This window comes from Scardinius erythrophthalmus (genome assembly GCF_964197995.2).
Source record: "Scardinius erythrophthalmus genome assembly, chromosome: 24".
Lineage (NCBI taxonomy): Eukaryota > Metazoa > Chordata > Actinopteri > Cypriniformes > Leuciscidae > Scardinius > Scardinius erythrophthalmus.
Window position 1 is genome coordinate 14262686 of NC_138244.1, and position 23060 is coordinate 14285745.

The 23060-nt window shown below is 42.0% G+C and overlaps 2 protein-coding genes across 2 annotated transcripts; both read right to left on the bottom strand.

Moving 5' to 3' along the window:
* Nucleotides 1-68: 68 nt before the first annotated feature.
* Nucleotides 69-2459, bottom strand: LOC308684580 (tryptase-like; the record flags this gene model as incomplete). Its single annotated transcript, XM_081355844.1, has 7 exons — nucleotides 69-73; nucleotides 919-1132; nucleotides 1439-1584; nucleotides 1665-1936; nucleotides 2033-2201; nucleotides 2311-2331; nucleotides 2417-2459. The coding sequence occupies 7 exons, from the start codon at nucleotides 2457-2459 to the stop codon at nucleotides 69-71; spliced, it is 870 nt and encodes a 289-aa protein (XP_081211970.1).
* A 1483-nt stretch (nucleotides 2460-3942) lies between these two features.
* Nucleotides 3943-22247, bottom strand: fbxl13 (F-box and leucine-rich repeat protein 13; the record flags this gene model as incomplete). The annotated part of the gene is given in 22 exon segments (XM_081355846.1): nucleotides 3943-4021; nucleotides 4170-4333; nucleotides 5409-5543; nucleotides 5649-5732; nucleotides 5819-5945; nucleotides 6033-6152; nucleotides 6895-7057; nucleotides 7141-7261; nucleotides 7349-7447; nucleotides 9713-9842; nucleotides 9932-10032; nucleotides 10115-10174; nucleotides 10176-10231; nucleotides 10234-10384; nucleotides 20530-20625; nucleotides 20706-20804; nucleotides 20880-20989; nucleotides 21110-21264; nucleotides 21548-21615; nucleotides 21704-21791; nucleotides 21931-22034; nucleotides 22173-22247. Coding segments are annotated over 22 exon segments (2385 nt in total).
* Between the last annotated feature and the right edge of the window lie 813 nt (nucleotides 22248-23060).

The following is a 23060-nucleotide window of genomic DNA, read 5'->3' on the forward strand; positions in this document are numbered from 1 at the left end:
GCTGGTTACTGTCAAAGGCAGAATTCACTGGAAGTAGTGCAGGTACGTTTGTTTTATACAACTACACTTCAACCTGGAGACAAAAACAAATATTTAGAGAATACAATTACTCGAGTTGAATGAAATTAAAGCAACACCAAGGAACTTTCCCTCTGCGGTCGCCCTACAAGTTGAGTAAATAATTTAGCCTACCGCATCCTACTGTCGCACGCTCGCTGTTTATCCAGCACAGGAATCAACAATTGTAACGCTTGCCGTAAAGCAAGTCAGATTTGTAGTTTTCTTATGTCTCATTAGAACTACAGAAACGCGACCCGATTTGGCAATCTTATAGCGTGGATATATCAGATAAAGGACCAACGCAGTTGGAATGGCCTTTCACACTGTCACGACTTGATGAACCACTGAAACGATTTTGGAAACATTATTTGAAGGTAAAAAATCCTACTTAGTGTTGCTTTAATTGCCAAATATGTTCATTAACATACTCATTAACAGTGCTGGGTAGCAAGTGATTACATCAGATTCCAAAAAAAGTACTTTTATTATGTTTTAAAACACCAGTCTGGAAAACCATGAAGTAATATAATACTTAATGCACTTCATGCTGTTGATGACAAAGAATGGAATACATTTTCTACCACAGTAATCTACCCATCACTGCTCACTAACATGTGTATCAATGTGTGTTGGTTGCTGTGTAAATCCTTCAGCAAAAAATCTTTTCGAGAATATTTTGAACCAGCTTTTTACATAGCTTTTTGCTTAGTTTGCTCTTTAATAAAGCCTAATGTACCGCTATACAATAAACTGCAATAAAATAAATAACCAATTAACATTAATATACAGTTTTGTGATGTCTGTTATTTGCTGTACGTTGATATTGTGTATACATGCTTCTGGTTATATAGGTGTTACCCTGACTGGCATTAGAGCATGAGTTTAGGGGGTTGAAGGTGGCGAATCCTGGGAGGTTCGGGCCAGTTGAGGTCGTGATCCATTGCTGATACTGTGACACGCGGGTGTACACTCCAGGTTCATTGGGCTGACCACAGTCGTGACCCCTACTGATGATACCAGCCTGAACCCACACTGAACACTGCTGACTCACCATTGGACCACCAGAATCCCCCTACAACAGAAAAAGAGAGGGGTAGTATGCTTTTCAGTTACATTTTTTGTTTGTGGCACTACATTAAACAGTGAACAGTGAACATAAAAAGTCTGATATACTCCTAAACAAACTGTGCTGTAATAAAAATCTAAGTGTGCTTCAACTAAGTGTAAGTGTAGGCTCACCCGATAAATTTTGTGACTATTTTGAATTTCTTTGAATTGCACTGCAAATGTTCATCCTGTTGTTTTTTTAATTGAATTCTGCACAACCCTCATGAGTGCACATGTAGATACGTAGTAGTAATCGGAGTGGTTGTTGTACCTGGCAGGTGTCTTTGCCTCCCTGCAGTAAACCAGCACACATCATGTTGTCTGTAATGATAGCGTCACCCAGCACATCATTACACTGAGAATTAATTATCACTGGAACCAAAGTCTCCTGCAGAGTCCCGGGATAAGACAAATTCACTGGACACACGACAAAACACAATCATCAGTCTGTGACGTTAGTAGAAGGTGTGTATGAGTGTGTACTATATGTGTGTGACCTCCAGATGCAGTTTGTCCCCAGCCTGTGATCCAGCAGTTGGTGCCGGAAGGGAAAATGCTGTCCTCCGCTGCTAGACACACCGGTCTGATATAGTTGGTAAAGTTGACTGAAGAGGACAGATGCAGGAGAGCGATGTCATTGTTGTAGGTGTCACTGCTATAGTCAGGATGTATGACAAGCGTACTGACATTTCTGCTGATTTCATGAGCATGAACACCCTGCTGTGTCATCCTTCCCAAGTACACAAGCAGACTGGATGTGTTGACACCACTGAATATACAGACCACGAGGAAAACAACTATATTACAAGAACAACATGTATAACATCATTTAAAATCTGTGTAAATATGTGTATGTGATTCTAACCCAGCGAAACAGTGAGCAGCCGAGAGCACCCATTCACTGCTGATGAGGGAACCTCCGCAAAAGTGACCTTTATATTTGGGGCTGTGAAGACTAACCTGCCATGGCCACGCCCCCTCATGCGCATCAACTCCACCCACAATACGGGTTTTTAAAGGGCGACGTCCACAAACTGAGAGAAAAAGAGAATAGTTACATAGTAGAATGAGTTTCTTTTTAATAACCATGCGGTTTCAGATTATGTTATGTCATTCTTTCTAGACATCTAGAGGGGCTCTTACCATTCAAATGAGAAAGACAACCTGCAACACAAAAAGTGCTACAGATAAAAGTAAGTATATAATATAAATAATATATATATAGTTCTAAAATGAATTTAGATTTTACCTTTGACGCATGTGAGCAGGGCCATACAGGTCAACGTCCGCATCGTCACTTAATGGTGTTTTCACATATAGTTCATTTTAAAAGAACCAAACCCAGACTCTCTCTTCACTGGCAGGATGGATGTCTATGGTAGTTTTGTCATGTCATTCCTTTAGTAATGTCCACCACCCCTTCTTATCACTAATTTGCCTGATCATTTGCATGTTTCTTCTCTCTTTTGTCGTCCTCACTTCCACAGGCCTAGTTTTACAGCAAATCCATGAATACTTTTCATTTTCATTTATCATGCGGATTTTACTGCATGCTCGACAATAAACTGCATCAGCCTGTGTAGTTTAAATAAAAGTTAAGGTTTAAATGCAAATCTTTGCCAAGACAAAAATAAATGAAATTAGTTCTGTCTGTGGAATTACTATTATTAAAAAGTTTTGATTCCAGTATGCAAGATACAATACAAGATACAAGAATAAATCCAATGCAAGAAGACAAAATTCATTGACTAACTTAACTGTGGTTACATTTAAAGTAAATGCTTTTTAAATTGTACTTTTGTATGTTTTCAAGACAAAAAAACTACAGTAAATCTATGTTGTTGGCACACTTTACATTATTTCAGCATTTTTATAGCATTTCTAACCTTATTTTTTAACTAAATGAAAACAGAAGGATCTTGTTATGTTGCAATATTTTATTGTATGAGTAAACCCACAATACAAATACTATACTATACTATACTACACAGTACTTTAGCATTAAGAATAGTGTCTAAAGTTCAACAGATAGCTAAAGTTTATAGCATATAATCTTATTAAGACATAATAGAATGCAAATACTTAAGTTAAGAATAAAAGGCAACTAATATTTAGTGAACTGTGCATATGATTGTTTTCCTGTTTTTTATTTTATTTTGTGATTCGATATGAACATAAACGTATTATAAACGTATAAATGAATGTATTAATTTACTGACTGACATGGAAGAGAAGAGATTGGTGATTAATGTCATTATTTTTATTACACACAAAAAGTATTCTCGTCACTTCATAACATTAAGGTTGAACCACTGTAGTACACGGACTATTTTAACGGTGTCTTTACTACCTTTCTGGGCCTTGAAAGTTGCAATGACGTTGCTGCCTATGGAGGGACAGAAACCTCTCAGATTTCATCAAAAATATCTGTTCCGAAGATGAGGGTGAGTAATGACAGAAGTTCCATTTTTGGGTAAACTTACACTTTCAGTGTGTGAAATGTGGCATGGTAGGCTACCGTCCTCATTTTACATATGAATTACCATTCGCATTTGAATTTTTCATTCAGTGCCAAAAACGTACTGATTCTCAACCTTTTTGTAGCTACCCTGACAGTATTTTGTAGTAACACACCTTTTGGGAGAGATTTCTTATCAAATGCTTAAATGTTATATAGCCTACTATCTAAATGTTTTCCACAATACAGTAAGTGTTGACTCGACTGGTAATGTCTGCCGTGTCCTCATCCTGCCATATCTGGTCGAGTTGTAGTAATTAACCCAGACTGTAGGGGGCGTCATCGTGACTGTGTTTCCAGTGTTGGACTCGGCGCTGCAGTTTCAGAGCGGCCTGTCTGAGATGAGAAAGGTATAACTCTATAATCATTAACATAGGACTATCTCTGCTCAACTCTATGAAACTAAATCTTCAATATCTGTCCATCGATATTATGCACTGCATTTGTGTTGCCGTCATGGAAGGGAAATGGCACATTGAATCACCTGGAGATGTTCTTGCAGTAGAGCATGCTGATGGACCGCAGATGTGGACAGCTGCACAGGAGGAAAGAAGGGGTGCGGTCAGTCAGGAGAGGACAGCCGCTCACGTCCAGCTCCCTCAGGAAGTGTCCAGCCCTGGTTAGATACTTCACTGCTGTATCTGTCATCTGATGCAGCAAAATATAGTTTCAGCTATTATGTGATATTTACCTTTACCATAGGCCTATATAGCAGTGTCCAATGATCTGAGTGCATTAGTGAGAATTGTTTTTTTTGCATTTTCTAATTCAGGGGTTTTCAAACTGGGGTCCGGGGACCCTCAGGGAGCTACAAGGGAGTGCTTGGGGTCGGTGGAAAAGTTTTAGAGAAAAACATGTACGAAAACATGTAAAATAAATAAGAAAAAATATTCAAATAAAAAATATATAAATTAGGTTGAAATTAATAAATAATACATCAGTACAGTACTATAGTGAGTAGAAAAAATAATAATAATGTAGCTAAATATTTCCTAATTTATTTTATACATATTTAGTGTTAATTTTCACAATATAAATTGGGTCTTTATGCACAAAAATATCTAGCTTTCTTTTAAATTTTAGAACAAGTGTCCCTCACACGAGGATGATCATATTTGAGGGTCCGTGGCATCTAAAGGTTTGAAAAGCCTGTTCTACTTTTATTACAAATCATATTATCAGCATAACCAATTTGAATAAAGTTGAATTTCAAGCATTTGATTATTTGATTAATGACATTAAAATATGTCTAATCCTAAAATTTATTTATTATTTTTTTAACATTTTTTATTTTTTTTATTTTCTTGTTTGAATTTTATTTTATTTGAATCTCGCTGTATTTAGTTGTATTATTCTGGAATTTGTTCATAACAATTTCATTGCATCTCAAATGAACACTATGCACTTATGGGAACATACTACTCTTGTCACATCCTGTTTTTCGCCTACTATATATTAGTGAAGTATGCAATTTCGGATGCAGCCTTCGTTTTTTGGTTAATTAAGTGGGTATCATCCATCATCCGGGTATTTTAAGTGTACTTTTCCTACTTTCAAATTTCAGTGTGAACACACTAATCGTACTATTTATACTACAAAATGACATAGAATAGTGCATAAGTACTTGAACTGGGATGCACTTTTTGTTCATCTGTTAATTGTTTCCTGACTAACTACTTTGTGCACTTATTATTCTTTCAAGATTACTGATTTAAAGTAGTACTTTAGGGCATCCAGCTATTCTGACTGTGGCAATGGTCCTGCAGAAGAAGAAAAGGGCTTTGATGGCACGATCAGACAGACACACACAGTGACACACATCCAAAAGCTCCAGACGAGGACATTGTCGGCAAAACATCTGCACAGAGACAAAATAATGTCACATTAACTTTTCCATAAACAGTAATCAGATTGTAAATTCATGGCAAGCCTTACATTTAGTGATAAAAAATGTAAGCCAAACCTTTATTCCATTATCTGTAATGAAAACACACTCGTTTGCGGTCAGTTTTCTCAGACTGTGATTGGCCCCCAGAGCTACCAGTCCCTGTGAAAGACACATCTTTAATATAATAACAGTTTTGACTACAGCTGTAAAAGGATTATCTGTAATAAATGATATACTAAGTGTACTTTGTCATGTATTTTGCAGCCGGTGATGTCCAGCGAGACCAGAGAATCACATTTGTCCAGACACTCAAAGCCGTTATCTGTCAGGTTCTCACAGAAACACACGGCCAGGTGGGTCAGACTGCTACATCTGGAAATGAATTTTACATTCATACAGTCACTGTATAAGAAGGATTTTAAAATGAGTGCACTGTCTGTAAGTGTTAACTGTTTTCACCTCTGAGTTATTCTCTTCAGGGACAGGTCAGTAACTTTTGGGCAGTAGGAAAGATCAAGCTCTCGCAGTTCAACAGCAGATGGTCCTTCAGTGATGTAATAGATTCCCATATCAGTCACCCTAGATCGGGTAAAAAACACACAACATAAATTGAATGCATTTTAATAGAATCTGAAATGCATGTCAAGAATGAAACCAAATATTCTAGATTGGGGGAGCAAATGTAAAAGTTGTGAATGGAAAGGTGAAACATGATTTTTTTGGATTGTATTAAATCCTATATTATTTTTTTCTGCTGTGTGTATTTTCCACCGGACAAAATTGCGCTTGTTAACTCATGATTTCTGTTCTGTGCGCACCAATCTTGCACTTCTATCTACTCCTCAACCAGACCACCTAGAGACTTCGTGTTTTCGGCATTATGTTAAGGAAGGTCTAATCTCGGGAACGCACAAAAAAAATCCAGGAAAAGATTTACTATCTCTTAGTGTTGTGATCCCATGAGGTGAGAAAATTGCGCTAAAACACTCACCGAGTTTTTATTACTTGTTTTGTCTATTTACACTATAAGAGCAAATAGCCCGCCTTGTTGGCAGAAGCTATTTACACTTACTCTGCACACTAACATCTGGTTGGGCCAGACAAAATTACGGAAGTCACTGGATTGCCAACAGTAGCAATGGTGTCGGGGTAAAGTTTTGAAGCAAATCGACCCGTGTTCGAATCCGAAAATACTGCTATTTTTAGACAGTGTCAATAGAATTTAGTGCTATTTTCACTTAGTTTAAATAGCCACTGCCGAAAGAAAAAACACTGTTTGCATTGTTCTATATATTCACGTCGGTGCAATGGCTTCTCTCACTTGATACAGCCTGAGATATTTAGGTTGCACAGTTTTGTCAGACTTCCTAAAGACTTCAAGCTGGCATCAGTCATGCGAGGACAGTCGGACACGTGGACCTCAGCGAGTTTCTGAGAGCTCCGGCACAGGGCCTTCAAGCTGCTGTCTGTCATTCGCTCATTACCTGAAACGCAGAACACACAGTTTCTGTTTTACTAATCTAGCCTTTCTAGCCGTGCCACATTATTTGAGCGCACAAATACAAACCTTCTATTTGGATCTTGGTGAGGCTGATCACTTCCGCTATGGTTTTGAATGCCACATCAGATAGAAACGGCGAATCCAAGAGGGAAATCTCAGTCAGCACATGACATTTAGACACTAAGACCTTGCAACAAAGAAAAACAACAATCACCAATTCAAACTTAGTGTCTAATAGACGTCATATTTTATGTACATATAACACACACTGTACCTGCACACAGGTGTCAGTGAGGGTGGGCAGGTCATCTAACACAATCTGTTGAAGTGAACTGCAAGCCTCAGCGACATATGTAAATCCATCCACAGATATCTGTAGAGTGGAAAAAAATAACTTTTCTAACATTTATATAATGCAATTAATTTGATCAATCTTTATTCTGATTTATTCCTATAAGCAGCAAAAAGTACCATGATAGCTACCACTTGGATACAGAAGTAGGCTACTACACTTCAAAAAATGATATGATCAATAAGTTATCACAATATATGTTTTTACATCGTTATATAAGTTATACAAGATTCAAATAATTTTCAAAAAAGTTAGTTTAATGTAATTTAAGTTGAAATCACTACAGTGTAATGGACAGTGGACATGTACCATGGTATTCTTTGAGGTACAACATAAATATCATGGATAAATCACTAATAAAAGTACCATGGTAATACTGATTCTGTCCATTATTGCAAATTATTGTGACTAAGAAAGAACCGTAACATGCCGCATCAAAATGATGGTATGCGCTAATAATTTTTTTATGAGACATACTCTGACGGAAATAATAAATATAACAGAAATAGCCGACAAATGATACAGTTCAGTGGAAAGAATTCTTGCTTCTTATGCAAAAAAATAAATAATTCTTCTGTCAGTTATTATTAACCAGTAAACTATAAACGTTTAATGACAGTATTTTACCCAATTCTTCCATTTGTCATCACTTTGAAGAAATAGTTTTTGTGTGGAATTGGAGTGTTTTGGATGGACTTTTCTAATTTTGTAAAAAGGAATTTATCCCAAAACTATTAGTCTATTTTTAAATAGATCCATTTCATATTACATTTATTATTTTATTACTATTCCTTGCATAACTGCACATTTTACATTAATAAATGTACATTTTCAAAGAAAATGCCTTCTTTAAATTCAAAAATTACTTGTAAGACTTAATGGTGTAATACTTACAATTTAACACACTTTAGTTCATTTTAGAATTTCATGTAGGCCTATTAGTGGAGCGGCTAAGTGATATAATCGTTCAGTTTATGATACAAGCGTGAAAATTGGCATGAGCAGTCTCCATGGGTCACTTGACAAGAAAATTGTCCGAGCCACTTGAAATTTCAAGATTTTTCATTTTTCAAGATGGCCGACACCTTAGAGACTGCTCATGCCAATTTTCATGCTTGTATCACCAAATAAACCACTATATCACTTAACTGCTCCACTAAGGTGTCGGCCATCTTGAAATTTCAAGTGGCTCGGACAATTTTCTTGTCAAGTGACCCATGGAGGCTGCTCATGCCAATTTTCACGCTTGTATCATAAACTGAACGATTCTGCCAAACATAAGCACTTAGCCGCTCCACTATATTATAACTTTTTTGGAATATTTTGTTTATTGCCTTCTTATCCTTAAAATGCTGTATTTTTGTTTAAAAAAAATGGGACAACACTTTACAATAAGGTTTCATTAGTTAACTACTTTAGTTAACAAGAACTAAGAATAAACAATACTTCTAAAGAATGTATTAATCTTAATGTTCATTTTAAAGGAACACTCCACCGTTTTTTGAAATAGGGCTTATTCACTTTCTTTCCTACATTTAGATAGGTGGGCAAATGCATTTTTGCCCCCCCTAATATAGTCCTTAATATATATGTCAATATCTGCCTAGGAAATTGCCTAGTGTTAATCTGCATCGCTATTTGTACTTGTTGTGAATACGCAGGCCACAAGAAGTAATTAGGTGGGTTTTTTTATTTTTTATATCACTTTTACTCAGGACATGCTAGCTGGCAACAAAGGATTCCATTCATTATGCTAAGCTAAGCTAGCGCCGACCCTGTCAAACTAAAACAATGCATGCACTGAGACAAAAATGCATTTGCCCACCTATCTAAATGTAGGAAAGAAAGTGAATAAGCCCTATTTCAAAAAACGGTGGAGTGTTCCTTTAACATTTATTAATAGATTATTAAAATAAAAATTTGTATTTGTTAATGTTAGTTAATGCACTGTGAACTAACATAAACAATGAACAACTATGTTTAATGAACTAACATTAACAATGATGAATAAATACAGTAATAAATGTATTGTTCATTGTTAGTTAATACATTAACTAATGCTAACAAATGAGACCTTATTGTAAAGTGTTACCAAAGCAATAATGCTATCAAATGACACCTTATTATAAAGTGTTACAGTTGCTACGATAAACGCATTGTTGTGATGTTTGCACTGTTTTGGCAGCAGAGCAGTGAAACGCAAGAAAGCTTTCTCTGTGAACCGCCTGTAAATATGAACTAATATTACTAGTGTGCATTTCCTATAGGCTATGTGTCAACTCTAACCTGAGAACAACCGGAGAGGTCTAGATGACTGAGTCTGTGACAGCCTTTCCCTGTGGTGAGATACTGCAGGCCTTTATCAGAGAAACCCATGCAGTGTGCCAGATTCAGAGACCGCAGCATCACACAGCATCTTTTAAACAACAGTCAGTGCCAGAACTATACAAATACAGTTATTTCTTTCATTCTAGTTGTGTAATGAGAAACATAAGAAGTTTGTACCTTGAGAGGACTCTTATAGTGCCATTAGTAATATGAGTAAAGGCCAGATTAAGATAGAGGAGAGAGTGACATCCCTCTAAAATCATCTTCATATTTTCATCCTGTCGAGAACAAAAAAAGGTGTTAGATTGATAAGCAGCAGCAAAACCTATAATCACGTGTTTGTTTTCTACTTGCATTAACATTTTGGCATTCGCTCAGATTGAGTTCTTGAAGATTTCGGCATTGACCTTTGAAAATAAAACACATGCAAGATCCTTACATCATTGATCAAACTGAAAATGTGTGTAATTTTAGACTGATTAAAGTAGTTTTACTGATGCGTCTGAAGCTCGAGCCCTGCACCATTGTGCAACCGCACAAGTTCACAGAGATCACATAGACACGATGTGCCCGCAGTTTTCTCTCCACAGTCTGATCTGTGATCCAGCTGCCCTCAGGGGAGAAGTCAATCTGTGGAAACACATCTTACAGATTATACTGGATATATATCCTTGTGAAAAAGAAGTGCACTTTAGCATACTTTTAAAAAAGAGTATGCTTATTGCAGAAATAATATGTTTTACAAGAATTTACTTTAAGTTGAAACTGAATGTAATGTTTCCGGTCACTTCATTGAATGTTATTTAATTAAATGAAAATGGTATATCTTGGCCCTCTAGCGGTTAAGAAACCAAACTGCATGCATGTTGCGGAAGAACATTGTTTTGGTTGTGCTTCGGCTCTGTGTGACGCAGTGCGAATGAATATAGTTCTTTCTCATAAAAAGAGAGATTTTCCTACTGCTCGTAAAAAATAGGCTATTACCAGTTTAGATGGAAAGGAGCTTACTAGCACATTACTAGGACACTACATCCTTGAAAATAAATTCCAGCGCAAAAAATATACAATGAACTCTGTTAAAGAGCTACTTATGGCAATTTATCTGTTAAAAAAAAAATACCGTACTCACCTGTTGAGTAAATTAAACTGCATCTCTCAATGTTTTTACAACATTTCAAATCCCTTAGTTCTCGCCATCTCAGAAAGCCAAGCAAAGCCAAGAATGTTGATTCTTGATTTATTACGAGCTCTGTCAGCGCTTTTATTTTTAAACGGGCGATTCCTCGAAGGTTCGAGATTTAGCTGCTCCCTAACGACCTTTCTCTAGCTAACTTATGCCACACCCACACCATACTTACACACGGCAAAGTAGCCGGAGCAACTTCTCTTGATTTACGGATAGCCTATGTGGAGACACGCACGGGTGGCGATATTTTTTTTCCCAGGATGGTAGGGGAAGACTCATTAATATTCATTAGGGAAGTCATCACTGATTGGTCTGATGACCTACCCCTAACCCCGCCCCTAAACCTACTCGTCACTGGGGGCTATGTGATGACCTACCCCAACCCCGCCCCTAAACCTACCCGTCACTGGGGTAAAGACCAATCAGTGATGACTTCTCTAATGAATATTAATGAGTCTTCCCCTACCCTCCTGGGAAAAAAAATATCGCGCACGGGTGAGTGACGTATGTATGCAATTTTTCTTTGAAAACCATCCAATATGCTTGAATCAAGACAAAAAAAAAAAAAAAACCGTTTTGACTCATTATTTAAATTTAGTTAATTTTGAACAAAATGTTTTACAATCCGGTTTGTAGCCTACAAGGTTGGTTACAGCCGAATGTAACGTTAGGCCTACTCAGGGGCGTCGGACTGGGGGGATAAAGGGTACCGAGTTCCCAGGGCCCGAGGCAGGGGGGGGGCCTTAGAAGTCAGTTTTCTATACATACATATACATGCACTAACATTTTTATAACATTTATGTACAAATAAAAAAGTTCCTGTGCAAAACTAAACTTGTAGTTAGGCACTGGTTTGGTATAAAAAAGTGATTTTCATGCTGTGCATGGCCCCACCACCCCTCTCGAATCAATGTAAATGGTACGACCCGCAGGTCAGGTGCTTCTGCTACGGACCCGCGGTGAATCAATTGATGAGAGACAGGAGGAGCTGGAGTGAGCTGTGATAGGAATTAGGAAGACAGGGGAAGAGTCATGTCTTTCCTTAAGAAAGGAAAATAAGGGGCTAAAAAACGAAAAGAAAAGAAGATTAAAGAGAGAAAGGCAAATGAGGGCAAGCAGTTGCTCACTCAGTTTTTTGAAAAGAAAGGTGAGCTCCAAATGCATCATCGAGCATTGACATTGTTTTAACATAAATATCTACTCCAGGTAGAATAGCATACATTTATGTTCGTACTCTGTTTGAATAATATACCAATACTTTATAGTATCACACCATACATACAGGGATGCAAACAGCGCGCTTTTCGGCGCCTCGCGCTTTTTTCACGTCAGTTTGGGTGACAAAGTCATCTGAGGCCATTCCATAGCTTAATGTGAGGGACAGATGTCGTATTACATCATTAAAGTTTACGGAAACTCGTTTTCGCTCCTCTGCGGCTGTCAATCTCCATTCAGTAACAGCTAACTTAACTAACGTTATTCAAACAGCGCGCGCGCCTCTGCCGGTTACAGCAGGATGCACGGTAAAACTCTCTCCAATATGATATATTAACATTATAATGCTTGATCTGTAGAGAAAAGGCTGTGGATTTACATAAAATGACTTTATTTTGTTGGAGTTTGTTGCTGTTTTTAAACGACTCGCTACCGTGTGCCTGTTAGATCACAAGGACTATGAATCGGCATCAGACGCACAATAACTGGAATTTAAAACTGAAGAAACAAATGATCAATAAACTGTTGGACAGATAAACACTAGAATGTGTGCGCTCGACATGTCTTCGCTTTGTGCCGTGAACTTTTAAATGCACACTTGCTGTGACTCCATGTCGCTTTGAGCACATCATTCTGCACCTGCGATGCGCATACGCGCTTTGTGCGCTCTGTTTTGAAGCGTTTCATACCTAGCCTGCTCAATGCATTTCAAATAAGCATAATTTAATTGTGTATTATTTCTGTGTAGTGTAGCGTAGGCTATATACACTTCTAAATTCTTGACATTAATATATAAATATAAAATTGAGAAATGTATGATTGCCTAATTGAATTTTATAAGAGTACTAATAGCAATTTGTTTTTATTAACGTGTAGATTTGATAAAATTACTGTGCAGATTTTTTCAAGAATTACTTTTTGCTGCTGATTTATAGGCCTACACTCAATAAGTTTAATAAAAATACAAAATAATACATTTATGTAATATTTAAAGGTGTTAACCGTAATCTTACTCTGCAGAAATCAGATGTTTACATGAAAACACTGTATATTTCCCTCCATTGTCAAAATCTAACACCGCAAAACGTTTCGGTTACTCACGTAACCTCTGTTCTCTCTAGAAGAGGGAACGAGTATTGCGTAGTTGCTTACGCTACGGGAAAGCCTTTCTTTCTCGAGATACTGAAGCCAAAAATTATCCTTAATTTTTATAATCTTGTCAACGCAGTGCGGCAGCCTGCAGACCTAGGGCAAGCTTACTAGCGTGCCCATTGGCTGCCCTGCGGCAACTGCAGCAGCCTACCGCTGAGCCCTTGGCGTGACGTCACGACCAATGAGCGCGCTTGGCGCGCTTAATGCGTCACAGCCCGCGAAAAGGGGTGTGGCTTAGCGTATATAAACAGGGCTCGGAGGCTGCTTCTCTGGTTTCTGTCGCATGAAGCGAAATGAGCTCGTGGTGCGAGCACGGCGGGCTACGCAATACTCGTTCCCTCTTCTAGAGAGAACAGAGGTTACGTGAGTAACCGAAACGTTCTCTTACGAGAGGTTCTCTCGTATTGCGTAGTTGCTTACGCTACGGGAACGCCCTAGTCAACGCCGTGCGCGCCCAGCATCCACTGAATGAGTCCCAGGGAGAGCCCGGGGAACGTGATAGCAGAGAGCCGGGCGGCCCGAAGAGGGCTAGCGCCGTACATAAGCACACACTAGGGGGTTAGGAGCGGCACGGCCGGTCCGAACTGACAATTCCCTGCATAGTGCAGCTCAACCAGTAGAGCTAAATCACACAACGTAGCCCGCGCACAGATAGTGGGCTGGCATACGCGAGACTTAGACTGATAACACTTTCGCCTGCAAGGCGGGAACATCCAGGTTGTAAAACCTAACAAATGTGGAGGGGGAGGCCCAGCCTGCCGCTGCACAAATGTCATGAATGGGAATCCCGCTGGACCACGCCCACGACGAGGCCATGCCTCTGGTGGAGTGAGCTTGAATGCCCAATGGGCACTGCAGGTCTTTAGACGCATAAGCAGCAGCAATAGCGTCCACTATCCATCTGGACAGGCTGTGTTTCGAGGCGGCGAGACCCTTGGTGCGCCCGCCAAACGAAACAAAGAGCTGTTCCACCACTCGTTTGACTGAAGACAGTGCTATCAGAAAAACGGTTTTGAGCGTGAGGTATTTCATATCCACAGTTTCCAAGGGTTCGAAGGGATGCGCTTTCAGGGCCTCCAAGACCAGTGAAAGATCCCACATAGGAACCGAGGGGGGTCGCGGGGGGTTCATCCTCCTGGCTCCTCTAAGGAAGCGGATGACGAACTCGTTCGTTCCTAATGCGCGGCCCAGCTCTGAACAGAGAGCGCTGAAATGGCCGTGACATAGACTTTGAGCGTGGAGGGGGACCTGCCCGCGTCCAGTAACTCTTGAAGGAAACACAGTACTCGCGATACCCCCACATGTCTGTGGATCGAGCCCCTTAGCAGTGCACCATCTGTTAAACACTGACCATTTCGACATGTAGAGCCGCCTCGTAGAGGGGGCTCTAGATTGTATGATCATGTTCATGACCCCGTCTGGCAGATCAGCGTGTAATCGTTGAGGCTCCACGCATGCAGAGACAGCGCTCTGGATGGGGATGCCATATCGAGCCGCGGGCTTGAGAGAAAAGGTCTCTCTTCACCGGTATCGGCCAGGGGGCTGAGTCTGCCAGCTGTATTAGATCCGGGAACCAAGCTTGGTTCTCCCAGTATGGGGCTAAGAGGAGCACTGTGTGGCGCGCTTCCCTGATTCTCTTGATGACCTGAGGCAGCAGAGAGACCGGGGGAAAAGCATACAGCGGGCCGCTGGGCCGGGTCTGGGCCAGCGCGTCCTCGTTCTTCGAGAAGAACTCTGGGCAATGAGCGTTGTCTTTTGACGCAAAAAGGTCGACTTTCGCTTTGCCGAAACGGCGCCACAGTGACTGGACTGTTTGGGGGTGTTGAGACCACTCCCCAGGGGGAACGCTGTCCCTGGACAGTCTGTCGGGGCCCTCGTTCAGGTGGCCAGGCACATGCGCGGCTCTCTCAGCGAGCGCAGAGAGTGCTGAGCCCACACGAGGAGGCGTTCCGCCAGGGTGCAGAGCGTCTGATCTGACACCGCCCTGGCGATTCACATAGGCCACTACCGATGTATTGTCCGTGCGGACTAGAACATGGTGACCGTGGAGGAATGGGAGGAAGTGTTTGAGAGCTTTCTCGACCGCGAGCATCTCTAGACAGTTTATGTGTAGGAGATTCTCCTGGTCTGACCAGCGGCCATAGACCGGTCTGCCTTCGAAGAGCGCTCCCCAATCTAGGTTGGAAGCGTCTGTCGAGACAACTTTCCGGTGTGAAATCACTCCCATAGTCACTCCTGTGTGATACCATTCGGCTGCCAGCCAGGGCTGCAGGGCTGAAAAGCAGCTCTGATTCACTCTGACTCGCAAGCCGCCGGCCGCCCAGGCTCGGTGGGGCACGCGCGCTTTCAGCCAGCGTTGAAGCGGGCGCATGCGCAGTAAGCCCAGCTGGAGCGCTGCTGCAGCTGAGGCAATATGCCCCAGGATACGCTGGAATGTCCCCAGCGGAACCCGGCTGCCTATTTGGAGGGATGCGGCGAGGAGGCGGATGCGGCGCGCGCGCTGCTCCGACAGTCTGGCCGTCATAGCCACCGAGTCCAGTTCTATTCCAAGAAGGAAATTGACTGACGGGGCGATAGCGAGCTCTTGGTCCAGTGACCGAGAGACCCAGATCCTCCAGATGGCTGAGAAGCGCTGTTCCGTGAGACACAAGTTCCGTCTCTGACAGCGCTAGAATAAGCCAATCGTCCAGATAATTCAGTATTCGCATTCCCTGTTTTCTCAGGGGAGCGAGAGCCGTGTCCATGCATTTCGTAAAGTACGGGGTGCCAAAGACAGGCCGAAGGGCAGGATTGTGTACTGATATACTCGACCGTTGAAGGCGAATCTCAAGAATGGCCTGTGACGGGGAGTTATCTGGATCTGAAAATATGCGTCTTTTAGATCGAGAGAGATAAACCAGTCTCCTGGGCAAATCTGCGCGAGGATTTTTCTGGTTGTGATCATTTTGAACGGCCGTCTCATGAGGGCTTTGTTCAGATGTCTCAGATCTAAAATAGGTCTTAACGCTCCGTCCTTCTTGGGTACGAGGAAGTAGCGGCTGTAAAGGCTCGACTCGCTTAGAGAAGGATGAACCTGTTCTATAGCCCTTTTGCGCAGTACCTTCGCCATTTCGGCTTGAAGCAGGTGCGCAGCTTCTGAACTCACTTTCGTCTCCGTCTGTGCTAGAAGCGCGGAGGGCGACGAGCGAATTGAAGCGAATAGCCGTGTTTTATAGTACTCAGCACCCATTCTGACGCGCCCTGAATAGCTTCCCATGCTTCCGCATGCATAGCTAGGGGTCGAATGGTCTCTGGGTTCAGATCGCCACGCTGCGCGGGATTGGGGAACCTGTATCAGAGAGGATGGAGCGGCGTGCGCGCCGCTGGTGCTCGAACACGGGGGCTGGTAAACAGTATTGGCCGGCTGTACAGCGTTCGGTAGCTCGGTCCCAGAGGATGGAGCGCGATTTGCTGACAAACACCCCTGGCGCGAAAGCGGCGTGGGGATTGTAATGTCTAAAAGTGAGTGCGCGTGCACCTGAGCGGGCGCAGAGTTTACACTTATGACACGGCCAGAGTTTGGGAGCTTAGAGGGTGTGCGACCCGAGGTAACTGAATGGCAGAGCGAGCAGCGGGTAGGTGTGAGCACAAAGTTGTGGGCACATTTACTACACTTAGTACTCGAGCGGCTTGTGTCCGCTTTATGAGAGAGCGCTCTATGCGCGTTACCATGGGGACCATGTTTGTGTGAAGCAGTGAGCACATGGGAGTGGGCACATTTTCTACACTTATAACACCCTCGGCTTGAGCCGCTGTTGCCCGGGGTAACCGAGTGGCAGAGCGAGTTACAGGTAGATGTGAGCACAGAGTTGTGGGCACATTTACTACACTTATTACTCGAGCGGCGTGTGACCGCTTTATGAGAGAGCGCTCTGAACGCGTTACCATGGGGACCGTGTTTGTGTGTAGTAGTGAGCACATGGGAGTGGGCACATTTTCTACACTTGTAACACCATCGGCGTTATAGAGCAAATGCTTTGATGGCTCATATGTTTAGACGCTCATAAATACTCAAGCACCATCCTGTGAGATGCAGGTTCGCTTTCTGTATGTAAGAAAGCTGGCCGCGAGCTCGGAGAAGACAGCAGAAAAAATATTTTCTGCCGCCAGAGCCGGATTTGAACACGGTTCTCCAGTGCAGAAGCGTAAAATTCTGCCACTGAGCCACAGGGGCACACATGAGCTTCCAGTTGGTGCGAGCATATGACCGAGCGTCGTGTTTCGGCGTTTGTTTGCAGGCGCGCGTGTATTAAAACAGGCCCGTTTACTGCAGCATTAGTATTTCCAGCCGCCTAACTTAGAGGGGACTGAGAAATATGTATCCCGTGAGATGCGGGTTTGCTTTCTGTATGTAAGAAAGCTGGCCGCGAGCTCGGAGAAGCAAGCAGAAAAATGTTTTTTTTTTTTTTCTGCTGCCAGAGCCGGATTCGAACACGGGTCTCTGGTGCGGAAGCCTAATGTTCTGCCACTGAGCCACAGGGGCACACATGAGCTACTGGTCAGTGCGAGCATATGACCGAGCGTCGTGTTTCGTTTCGGCGTTTGTTTGCAGGCGCGCGTGTATTAAAACAGGCCCGTTTACTGCAGTATTAGTATTTCCAGCCGCCTGAACTTAGAGGGGACTGAGAAATATGTATCCCGTGAGATGCGGGTTTGCTTTCTGTATGTAAGAAAGCTGGCCGCGAGCTCGAGAGAAGCAAGCAGAAAAAAGTTTTTCTGCTGCCAGAGCCGGATTCGAACACGGGTCTCTGGTGCGGAAGTCTAATGTTCTGCCACTGAGCCACAGGGGCAAACATGAGCTTCCAGTCAGTGCGAGCATATGACCGAGCGTTTGTTTGCAGGCGCGCGTGTATTACAACAGGCTCGTTTACTGCAATAATAGTATTTCCAGCCGCCTGAGCTTAGAGGGGACTGAGAAATATGCGAGGATTGGAGGAAGTCCGGCCTAAGCGGGACGAAAACACTCTCTCTTCCTCCTTTCGCCGGTGCTCGTGACGTCCGCTCTGATATCCCTTGAGAACGGCGCAGTTGCGCGGCTCGAACAAAGGGAGAGAGAGCGGGAAGATGTCATTATGTGCTGTGACATCGTTTGTTTGCAGGCGTGCGTGTATAACAGGCTCGTTTACTGCAATATAGATATTTCTAGTCGCCTGAGCTAGGAGGGGACTGAGAAATGTGTGAGAAACGGAGGTGGCCGGAGAGTGACGCGCGCGACCGAGACGCGGGGTAGCTTTCTTATAACGTAAAGGAAGCCAGCCCGTGACCGTCTACTTCTAACATCCCTTGTGAGCGGCGCCTTGCGCGGCTCGAACAGAGGGGGAGAGGGCGTGCGTCATCCGGGGGGGGGTAGCTTCCTTGTAACGTAAAGGAAGCTATAGCCCGTGACCGTCCGTTCTGACATCCCTTGTGAGCGGCGCCGTTTGCGCGGCTTGACAGAGGGGAGTAACCAGCTGGTCTGCTTCATCCCCTGAGGCGACGGCAGTGCGGGCAGAGGCCGGCCGCTGCGCGTCGGTGAAGGGCGGGGGAGAAGGAGAGAGCGAGGCTCGCGGGAGGGGCTCCGGCGAGCGCTCAGCTATAACCACCGGCTCGGAAGGCCTTTGAGAGCGGCGTTTTTTCTTACGCGGCCCGGAAGAGGCAGCCGGAGAAGGTGGAGGATCGTGAAACATGGCGAGTCGAGCCCGCAGGGTCGACATCGGCAAGTCCTCACACTGTTCGCAGCCGCCCGTGAAGGGCGCGGGCTGCGTGGTCGAAACCCAGGCAGAGAGCGCAGATCACGTGGCGGTCTCCGTCGCTGAGCGCGGCTCTGCACGAGCCACAGGATGAGCGAGGCATTTGCAACAACGCCTCGCGCTCTTTTAGATGCAAAGTGTGTCGCGGGGCGAACACACAAACACATACAACACAGAGCAGTAAAAGGATATATTCGCCGGATAGCGAAGCAGGCAGGGAAAGCTGAAGGCGGCGAAGGCGGCCGGCGTCCTCAGGCTGAGATCCTCGGCGTGCTGGTCGCTTGATTCGACGGCGGCTTCCTCAGAGAGCAGCGATGCGTAGAGCTTCGCTGAAAAGACAGAAATCAGAGAAGCAGCCTCCGAGCCCTGTTTATATACGCTAAGCCACACCCCTTTTCGCGGGCTGTGACGCATTAAGCGCGCCAAGCGCGCTCATTGGTCGTGACGTCACGCCAAGGGCTCAGCGGTAGGCTGCTGCAGTTGCCGCAGGGCAGCCAATGGGCACGCTAGTAAGCTTGCCCTAGGTCTGCAGGCTGCCGCACTGCGTTGACAAGATTATAAAAATTAAGGATAATTTTTGGCTTCAGTATCTCGAGAAAGAAAGGCTTTCCCGTAGCGTAAGCAACTACGCAATACGAGAGAACCTCTCGTAAGAGAAACACAGATCATTAGCGCCTATTTTACCGCATTGCTTTGCAAATTAGCTCGCGCACGCTCTTACATTAAGTACAGAATTGTTCTCAGTTTAATGCACATCTTAATGATTGAAAATTACTAATTTTAAAAACGTAATTCAAAGACTGAATGTCTAGTTTGGCGGTTAGTGTACCCTGTGATTCTATAGTCTGCATTTATTTTAAACAGACAAATAATCATCAATTAACTTATACTTTTGACAATAAAACAAAAATATATTAATCAGAGTGTGGCTTATTTTGTTTACATTTTAAGTGTTTTTATGATTAAAAATGCAATACCCCACCCATTGGTATCACTATGGTATTTGGTACGGGGGCCCAGCAAGATGGTTTGTACCCAGGGCCCAAAATTTGGTGCTACGCCCCTGGGCCTACTGACAAGCATTTATGATAAACTAAAATATACTTTAATGTATTTCTTATTTAAACTTGTATGTATGTTTAAATATATTTCTAATTACACATTTGTAATGATGAAGTTGCAATTACCCTACATTTAAAATATAATAACTTGCTTTAGTATGTTAGTCAACACATCAAAATAAGTGTACTTCGTTAAAGCATGAACAAAATATTATTAAAACATGATGATGTAAAATGTACTTTAAAGTAAAACTTTAATTTTACATTAAAGTGCACTTTTTTAAAAATGTGTCAAGTAGTAACAAGCACTACAAGAGTACATTCAATACAGCTAAGTGCACTTGTTTTCCACAAGGATAGCTGAATTAAAGTGTTTAAGTGAGCTGCACTGACCTCAGTCCACAATGAGCTGATTTGAGTGATCGCTTTCCAAGAATGACACACCTGAGCGCATTTCAGGAGGTCACGCACGCCTAGACATTGGAAGATCTGCACCAAATAGTTGATTAAAATCACAGTTGACTTGAAGCCAGTTATATAATGGTAACATAACAGAGGTTAAGTGATACCTTAAGAGACAGCTTGTTAGGCAGCAGTGATAGTCTGTCCTGTCCGTTGCCCTGTGATATCTCTGAGTTCAGACTTTCTTGTATCTCTCTCTCTAGCCTCTGAACATACAGACAAGCATAATACCTAAACATCTCATGCATTTGTGTTACACACATTTTAACTTGAAAAACTACCTTAAAATATTCCTTCGTTCTTTTAGCTTCATGCACAACACGACGCCAAGTTATAATGATGTTTCTGCAGTGAACAGACTCCTGTGCTTTCTGTAGTTTCCTCACAGCATCTGGATAACATAGGTAATGCCTTCATGTTACAATATTAATAGAGAACAAAATGGTGTTTAAGTTGGATTTCCTAAATATTCCAACTTTGAATGTAATCTGATGTAATATATAGGCAGTACCATTCTGCCTGTGTTTGCAAAAGCAAACCCACGCTGTCCACTTGATGAAAGCCTGTTTTATCCTTCTCTGTGTGAGATACAACTTAGCCTCTTCCATTCTCTCAAGGAGCCTGGCAGCGTTCATTTTCTTCTTCGAAATATAACTCTTCCAACCCCTTTAACACGAGAAGTCAGACATTAGCCTAGTTGACACCGGCCCGGTGTTTTTTTGTACATGAAGAACCTTTAACATTCCACTGCACAAAAGTTATTTGAGTGGAAAAGGGTTTATTAGATTTTTAAAAAGTTCTTCACACTGAGAACTTAAGAACTGATCAATGAAAAGGTATTTGGGCAACCAAAAAATGGCAAAACCCCCTTTTGGAACAATTCCGAGTGGATCCAAAGCAGGTTTTGTTTGCTGTTGTGGCTCTTTTACAGTACAGTTTTGACACTCACATGAAACACATTCTGGTCAGGTTGGTTCGATAACACGAGAACGCTTTCTCCAACGAATGTGACAGAAACTGTGAGAAAAAATGAGTTTTAGCAGATGGAGGTTTGATAGCTCAACCCTATTCACTCTGAATAAAGAATCCATTATATGAGATTTACCTGGCTGTCTTCTGAATCTCCAAAAATATCATACACAATGCTTCCTGCCAGTGAGAAGATTTGTTTGTCTTTGTCAATAAATGTGTGCCTAAAGAATTCAGAAACAATTTACATTTTAGGGCTATTATTAGTGTTATTTACTGTATTATACTGTTTAAAGCTTATAAACTTGATTTTACATCATCATTTATATTCTAATGTCACAAATTATACACAAGCCCACATACCAGCGAAGCTCGAAATCCTGATCCTCTAGAATTGATAGGATCTTCTCTTCTATAAAGTGCAAAGGATCTTCAGGGCATGACACACATAACCCAGCAAGCAAAGCCTAGTTTAAATGCAAAATATAATAAATAGCATTAATAATCCTTTAAAAAATGTTCATGTTATAAACAAATGAATTGGATTGTGTTCAATTGCACTATTTCCTTGGCTGGCTCATTCATTAACTAGATCATTAAATCACCTTGTAAATCTGAGGAAGTGAATGTTTAATGAAGTAGTCTCTCAATATTGGATCTGAATCTTGCCAAGAAGTCATCATAAAATCGATCGCAGTTGAAGAAGTAGTTTAATAATTTCCAGCAGTTAGTGCAACAATAACCTGAGACACCTGTAGCTTCTGTTACATTCATGTTGCTTGGTGACCTGAGCAAGTGGTTGGTCAGATGAAAAAATCCACGGAGTATGTAATAGCAAAAATACCTAGTTAGTAGTTTTCATATATTATCCACAAAACAAAAACTATATACCTCTGAGTCCAAACTTTACATTCATTGAAAGGCTTTGGGATATGCTGGAGTAGAGTTTGCTTGACTCTTGCATTATCAATACAATATCTTAAACCAAAAACTGATGCCTCTCGATGGAAATAACATCAAAACATTTATTTCCATCAAGAGGTGTGTCAATTTTTGGTCAAGATCATGTATTGAGAATGCAAGAGTCCAGCACTCTGTAAAGTCTCCTCCAGCACATCCCAAAGACTTGCCAATTCATGTGTGAAAATGCTTCCTCCCAACCATTCTTTCACAATTTGAGCCTGAGGAATCTTGATATTATCATTCTGGAATATGGCCATGTGTCTTCCTACATGGTTGTTTAAGAAATGAAAAGCTACACAGTCCATCAATTAGGGTTAGAAGAACAGTCGCCAAACATGCTAGAAACATAATAACCACTGCAATAATGATCCAAGCATTTATTTTCCTATTAAATCCAAACAGCGATTTCTTTTTTGGCCAGGCAATTTGTGTTTTTCAAAAATGTGAAATTATTCTTTGTGTATGTTTTATTATTTGTTATATATTTTGTATTTGTTATATATTTGTTATATATTAGCTAAATTAATCAA